At 39.3% G+C, this 7319-nt stretch overlaps 1 protein-coding gene and 1 long non-coding RNA gene across 6 annotated transcripts; both read right to left on the bottom strand.

Moving 5' to 3' along the window:
* Positions 1-2416: 2416 nt before the first annotated feature.
* LOC125200285 lies at positions 2417-3085 on the bottom strand. 3 transcript variants are annotated; one of them, XR_007172709.1, is made up of 2 exons: positions 2768-3085; positions 2417-2636 (listed from the first exon to the last, which is right to left on the bottom strand). It is a non-coding gene; the product is annotated as an uncharacterized LOC125200285 (long non-coding RNA). The 3 variants fall into 3 exon arrangements; XR_007172710.1 differs by having other exon boundaries at positions 2417-2623; XR_007172711.1 differs by having other exon boundaries at positions 2417-2614.
* Positions 3086-3964: 879 nt separating this feature from the next.
* Positions 3965-5813, bottom strand: LOC125200288. 3 transcript variants are annotated; one of them, XM_048097963.1, is made up of 4 exons: positions 5442-5813; positions 5159-5244; positions 4735-5087; positions 3965-4646 (listed from the first exon to the last, which is right to left on the bottom strand). In XM_048097963.1, the coding sequence occupies exons 2-4, from the start codon at positions 5208-5210 to the stop codon at positions 4014-4016; spliced, it is 1038 nt and encodes a 345-aa protein (XP_047953920.1). In that variant the 5' UTR covers positions 5211-5244; positions 5442-5813; the 3' UTR covers positions 3965-4013. The 3 variants fall into 3 exon arrangements, with proteins under 3 accessions (XP_047953920.1, XP_047953921.1, XP_047953922.1); XM_048097964.1 differs by having other exon boundaries at positions 5159-5235; XM_048097965.1 differs by lacking the exon at positions 5159-5244.
* Between the last annotated feature and the right edge of the window lie 1506 nt (positions 5814-7319).

Genomic DNA, 7319 nt, shown 5'->3' with positions numbered 1-7319 from the left:
TAGGTTGTAGTCGCGATCGGTTGATGCGGTTATGGATACTATGTGTTTCTAACTTCGTTCTCATCTTTCCCACCGGACCTATTACTTGTGCGATAATGAATTTGCAAACAACGAAGGATTCCTCACACCATTCAAAGGTGTGCGGTATCCGAAGATGGGGACTGCTGCCATAAGCCCCAAAACCCTCAAGAATTGTTTAACATGAGGCACACCATGGCGGAATATCATCGAACGTGCTTTGCGGTTCGAAGATGAGGTGGGGATATTACGTGGTGCGGCTTCACGATCGAAACACAAACGTTTCATAATGGCATGCTTCTTGCATAATTTCATTCGAAGCCAAATGCAAGTTGATCCGTGGAGTTGGAACTAGGTGATGCAAACATGGACCTTGAGGACCTTGATCACGCAAATGGGGACATTTCGCGGGCGGGGAGATGGTCGGAATATGTTGATGCAGTTGAATCTACCCCAGCATGGAACCAGACCCGGACCGAGATAGCTGAGTTTATGTGGAATAATGCGCAACTCAGGCAGTAATTTATGACATTGCATACTTGTTTAATTGTTTTTAACTTCATACTCTTTCATTTCAATATTACTTTGGTGTTTCAGTAGTTTATGACACTGCATACTCCTTCACCTTTCGAATCTAATTAATTCAGTGTTTGGTGTAATGGGGGGATGTGAAGTGAATAATGAATATTACTTTGAGTATTATATGATACAATAGAATTCTCCATTTTCCTTTCACCGCAGGAGTTATATGATGGGACTAAGTGGGGAAGTTGTGAATGACTTAAATGTAGTGGGGTTGATGATGTGTATAAAAGGTAAAATAAAATGAATTTCATGAAGCTTGATGTTTCATATATTTATTCAATTTGTTGGAGGAATATTAATACACAATGCGATATGTTTTTTAGGGAATGGGTGGAAGAATCATTTTTTTTATTTTATGGATGTATTGATTAGAGGAGAGGGGCTGAAAATGTAAAGGAATAATCAAGTGTAGAAACCCCAGAAAAGATCTTCAATTTATTCTCCAAGAATAAAATGCACACTTTCCTTCGTTGGTTTTAAAAAATCGCATACTTATTTTTTTGACAAATATCCTAGTCAATTATCCTATTATAAATAACCTTGAATTAAATCTAATGGAAGATTTGCAAATCCTATATATAACCGTAAATTGTAAACTAGTAATTGAGTGCATTCACCACTTTAAAATTATATTATGCTAATTAAATAGATTCACAGTCTTAATATAAATAATAAATATAATTTAAAATATATAATACCATAGCTAGAATCACGGTTAATCAAATAAAGTTATAAATAACATTTAACCTACAACTAAATTAAATATTATAATTGATGTACAAAACGAAATATTTGCAACCATATTTTTTTTCAAAGATTAAAACAAGTCATAAACAAACGTATGTTATATTATGGTGTTAAATGCAGAGGGTTCAAAAAAATTTGAGTTAACGGAAGAAGTATTTCAGAAATAGAGAAAACCCTCTAGATGAAGTCATTTGCATTGATGCAACCTAACAATATCCATGATAAAAAAAAATGTATATATATATATATAATAAGTGATCTTGTAGAATTCAAAACATGCCATTTTCGTTTATTATAATCGATCTTGGAATTATAAATAATAGTTGCTTCGTTCTCAAACGAACATTTCAAGTGCAACTAAAAGGAGAGAACCAAATAAAAAGTTTCAATGTCCGGCCCATCCATCGGAAGTTCGATGAAGTCTTATGATACAAATTTATCAAATCCTAATCTATTATAATTAGAGAGAGAGAGACGTGCAAGCCCAGGCAGCCCGTTCTACGGTCGTGCTCGCACTCCAAGAAAGTCGGAACATCATCAGGGATGACCGTGGATGTTATTTGTTTTCCTACACCAAAGCCACGAGCTTGAACCGGGTTTTTTGTCTACACCAAATTAAACAAATATTAGATGAATAAATGCCCAAATAACTAAACTAGTAGAATAATAAAATGCATACGGAAAAAAAAAGAAAAGGGATTAGGCGTATCCTAGAAGGATCAGGTGAGAAGATCATCATCTTCTGACAAAGATGATATTTTCTGACAGAGAGAATATTTGGAGGGGAGATTTGTCAGCCAAGTTGCCGTCTTCTTGCACATATATGTATACACCACCAATCATTTGCATACCCCCACCTCACATAAACAATAACTCCCACAATATTTTCTCAACGAAGCAAGAGGAGGAAGCAATCCATCAGGACCTTTTGTATATCAGCAAGCCCTTTTCACAATCACACAAAGGTGAGTATCATCAACACCTCACTTTTTTCACATATTGCATATAGTCTCTGCTCAAAATAGTTCCACATATTGTATATAGGCAAAACTTAGCCTCTGCCCAAAATACCAACTTAGCATCCGATGGATATTGCTTATAGGCAAATTTAGTATCTCAAGAACATAGTTGCTAGCATCTCAAAAACATGAAAAATAAAATGGCCGATTTTAAGGGATACTAAGAACTTAGCTTGAAATAACATAGGAATCTGTCGGAGAGACTTTCGGTAGCAAGCTCGACACTGTCTTCATTCCTTTCAAATCTGAAATTTCTAATTTGCAAAGCTTGGCATAAAAAAGGAATAAAATAAAATAATCTAATAATAAAGTTAAAAAATAAATAAATAAATAAAATCTTGGTGAATAAGCAAATGAAAGAGACAAAATAGAGGAACGAAATTTGTTGACCACCCTACCTGTCGGAGGGGCGGCGAGGCGGTGCATGCCGGCGGTGGCGGATTCGTGGCGGCGGCGGTACGGTGAAGAGAGAGGGAGAGAGAGAGAAAGGGAGAGAAGAGAAAGAGAGAAGGGGAAGCCGCCGGAGGCGGGGGCGGCGCGACAGTGGCGGCTGGTCGACGGCAGCAAGGTGTGAAGGGGGGAGGCGATTGAAATTCTGATTTGGGGGAAGTGTTTTCATAATGTGCATTTGGGGAAGAAGTCAATAGTGTGATTGAGTGAGAGAGAGAGACCGATAAGTAAGTGAGTATATGGCTGATTTCATTTTAGAATTGAGGCTGCTCTTTTTCCTAATTAATTGATGGGCCAATAATTTAAATAGAGTTGGGTTAATTTCTAATTTGGTGCAAAGATTATGGGCTAGTTCGATGGAATAGACACTGGGCCAAGATTTATCAAAGAGCAAGAAGAATTGTTGGACTGGATGGAATTAATATCTAAAGGATTTAGGATGGAAGAATAAATTGTTAAGCTAAAATAATTAGTTGTGATCCAAGTTGTTATAGTTTTGCATAAATTTGTAGTAGTATATGGAATATCACTTTAGTCGAAACCCGAGAATAGTGAAAGAAGAAACATTAAATAATATATGAGTTCTAGAAATCTTCTTAAGGATAAATAATAAATAAATAAACAAAATGAAAGAGATTAATTAGGAGGCATGCATTCCTATTAAAGTTTAAGGTTTCTTGAAGTTTGATTAGTATATCATATTATATTGTTTTGTTATCAAAAAGGTTATCTCTACAAGTTAAAGTCGGAGCGAGAATTTCAAGTTAAGGAAATTAAACGAACGAGGTGAGCTTTCTTATACTAAAAACAAAAATTATATTTTATGAAAACTCGAACCCATGTTCGTGATTTGATGTTGTCTCGCCATAAATGTTTTGTGTATGATGCCTATCTGTTGGCTAAGGCCAAGTGAATTATGAATGATGATTATAAGTCGAATTCGGGTCCCAAGTGAGGGTGGTGTCCCCGCTCGGACTAGTGTTCACGAGATACCTCTGACCGTGGAAGGTGGCCACCTTCCCGGCACAAGGATACCTCTGACCCGTTGGGCAGAGAAGGTGACCGTATGAGAACACCATCTCAGCGGCACAAGGATACCTCTGACCTTGTTGGGCAGGGAAGGTGACCGTATGAGAATATGGAGCTACTAGGCTTTGAAGTCCACCAAAACAATGTCGTCCCTTTGGTGTATGATCACTTACCATTTTTTTCCTCAAGGATATGCATGAGGTAGTCGGCCATCTCATCATCGTCGTAGCCCATAAAAAGGTCCAGCCTCTCGGGCTCCTTCACAAGTATGTCGCTAGCAAGGAATTTTTGCTTCCTATCCAAACCTGGGACGGTGCGCAGCAGTTTTGAAACTTCAGTTCGTTTAGCACTTAGGTCGAACTCGTACCCGATACGGGTTGTTAAAGTGTCCAGGCGCTGGTTCGTTTCTTCGTTCATCTTTGACATCGCCTCCAAGATGGATTCCAATGCAGCCCCTGCCTTCCTTTTGCGATTAGGTTTGTTGGATGTAGTGTGGCTTTTGTAAGAGCTTTCACATCCGGTATCCGGATTGAGGCTTTCTTGGATCTCCTCTTGGGTGTACAAATCCTCTAGATTGACATTGTACACATCAGGATGAGGCTCCGGCATGGGAGAAGGGTCACCACCAGTTGGTGAAGGGACACGACCAGTCGGAGAAGGGGCAGCACCCATTTTGGCAAAAGCTTGAGTCATGCCCTCGCATCTTATACCAGCTGCACGATCCTTCCCATATATGTGCTTCCAGTCATTGTAAAATGGCCAAGACTTATACCTCATATAGCGTGCTTTAGAATCAGCCTACAAGGAAAAAACAATAACTTCAAATGAAAACTCACACTGATGATAAACAATATGCAGAACAGCAGGGGAGATGTGACTGAGTAACCTTCACGATTTGGGCCCACTGCTCGTCGTTGCATTCTATCTTCCAGTCACCATCTGAGTTGAATCCAACACCGCTACGGTCAAGCATCGAATTCAATGAATTGTAGAATTTCTTCCAAGTGTTGATCTTAGAGGAAATATGAGGTTGGGCTTTCACAGTTGTGTTAGGGATTTCTCGACGGATATATTCTTCAACACGAGTGAGGAATCCTGCTCGGAACCCATTATCGGCCTTCCAACGGTTAGTGACTAGGTCCTTCAAGGCAAGTATGAGGACTTCCTCCTCACGAGGTGACCAAGCACGCCTAGACCTATCGGGCTTCATTCCACCAGTCTTACCACGAATAGCACCACCTTCACAACGATAAAGTGTTCATGAATTATTTATCCTCAAAGTTCATGTTAATTGCAGTGCATAAACTAACCATTCGGGTTGTGGCTTTTCGATGCCGGTGGTATGTGAGAGTCAGACATCATTCACACAAGCAGATTGGATTTATGACTACATGTTCTCCAACAAAAAACAAAAATAATGACACAAAAATAATGACACAAAAATGAAGTAATATCAGAGAGAGAGCAAGGTAATCAGTAGTTGACAACAAAACGTAGATGCATCTGAAAGGCGTGAATAATATGAGAACATACACCGAATGATTCGACGGACGATTAAGCAACACATAGAACGAGAATTGGTAAGAAAATCACCTTGTCCGTGTGCCCTAAGAAGACGTCGGTTTGTTCTCGCCGCTAATCACTTCACCTCCGTGAGCTGTTGGCCATCTGCTTTGGGCGGGGAGTTTTCGCAGATGTAGAGAAGAAGGCGGGAGTGAAAATTTGGGGCAAATAGAAAATATATATGTTTATTTTGGTTAAAGGGCAAATTTGGAATTAATGTAATTTGTTAGGGACAAATATGTCATACAATCCAATAAAACCTGCTTCCAACTAATGCAGACAAACACCGATGTAAGCCACATGTTGTAACACAACTAAAAGAACCAAACACCATTTTGGAAAATATACTCTGCCACAAACTTGAAGGTAGCAAACCAAACCTTCAAAATTTTTTGAAGTCTACTCATCGAGTACTATTGAAGTTGGAGTTACAACTCCAAGACCTTGTAATAGTTAGAACTAGATTCGTAGTAATCTTAGTTTGTATTACTTGTGTAAATCAGCCGCGTGGGTGAGAGTTTGGCTGAGCTCTCTTGTACAAGAACAAATAGGTCTCGGTAATTAGTGAATCTAGACTAATCTGATCCCTACAGTGGTATCAGAGCCACGGGGGGGTTAGTCTAGCACGCCGAGTCGCTTAAGGAGGTTGGCAAGTGGAATCCTCCTTCGAGAGGGGATTCACTCTGGTAAATTGGCTTATCCTTCTTGGTTTATGTTTCTGTAGTGCCAACTATAGGTTTGGGCTTTTGTTTCTGGTAGACAGTCTCTGGCAAGGACTTAGGACTTCTGTGCTTTCTTTTCTCTGTGTTGCTTCCGCTGGTTTTAGTGCTCTGTGATCTGTGATCTCAAGTTACTTGACCACCAAGCATCTTGTACTGCCCAAGTGACCCCCTGCGCCCTCTAGTAGTGAGTGATTGCGAGCTGGGATAGCCTTGGCCAGTCTTGCTCGTGACAGTCAAGGATTTGAGTCCCTTTCTGTTGTGTGAAAGCTCTTGGTCCGTTCTTGTGTTGCTGGTGTATGTCTCTGTGCTTTCAGGTGTGTAAGGCTGTGTGTTTCTGTCTTGCTTCCTGCTTTCTTGTAAATTTTTCTTGCAAAAATGGCTCAACCTGTTGGTTTGGTTCCTTATAATGGTAAAAATGATTTTGCTATTTGGAAACAGAAAATGAAATGTGTTTTGATTCAACAAAAAGTTTTTAAAGTTGTTGATGGTACTTTACCTGAGGATACTACTCAGGATAAAATTGATGAGATGAATGATCTGGCAAGGGCTACCATTGTGTTAAATCTATCTGATTCTGTGATTAGGAAAGTTGATCATGAGGAATCTGCTGCTGAAATGTGGAAATTGCTTGATACTCTGTATACTGAAACCTCTATGTCTTCCAGAATGTATTTTCTTGAAAAATTGTTCAAATTTAAGCTTGATCTTGCTAAAGACATTGATGACAATGTGGATAGGTTTCAGAAGTTAGTACAGGACATTAAGAGGTCAGGTGATAAAACCATAGATGAATACACAAGTATAGCCCTGATGAATGCCATACCTGATTCCTATAGTGATGTGAAGGCTGCCATTAAGTATGGTAGAGACTCTGCTCCTCTAGACCTGATTATTAGCTCCCTGAAATCCAAAGAACTTGAGCTTAAGGAAAGGGCTGCTGATAAGAATGCTTACAATAAGGTGTTGAATGTTAGGGGTAGATCTAAATCTAGAGGGGGCAATGAGCCCAGTAGTGGTTCTGGTAATTCCTCAAACTCTAGGAAAAAGTTTAGGTCTAGGTCTAGAAGCAAGGATCCTAAAACCTATAGGAAGTGTTTCAACTGTGGTGATGTTGGGCACTATAAGAAAGAGTGTACTAAACCTAAGAAGAATAAGTTCCCTAACAATAATTCCCAAGTTGAAACCC

The sequence above is a fragment of the Salvia hispanica genome, unplaced genomic scaffold, assembly GCF_023119035.1.
Source record: "Salvia hispanica cultivar TCC Black 2014 unplaced genomic scaffold, UniMelb_Shisp_WGS_1.0 HiC_scaffold_890, whole genome shotgun sequence".
NCBI lineage: Eukaryota > Viridiplantae > Streptophyta > Magnoliopsida > Lamiales > Lamiaceae > Salvia > Salvia hispanica.
This window is presented reverse-complemented; position numbering and strand designations above follow the sequence as displayed.

What these genes read in the sequence shown, in the direction of transcription:
- LOC125200288 (XM_048097963.1), bottom strand. Translation starts at nt 5,210, where the DNA reads ATGATGTCTGACTCTCACATACCACCGGCATCGAAAAGCCACAACCCG. An exon ending in GAAAAGCCACAACCCGAATG is followed by an intron (nt 5,088 to 5,158) that starts GTTAGTTTATGC and finishes ATCGTTGTGAAG; the next exon opens with GTGGTGCTATTCGTGGTAAG. An exon ending in AGTGGGCCCAAATCGTGAAG is followed by an intron (nt 4,647 to 4,734) that starts GTTACTCAGTCA and finishes TTTTCCTTGTAG; the next exon opens with GCTGATTCTAAAGCACGCTA.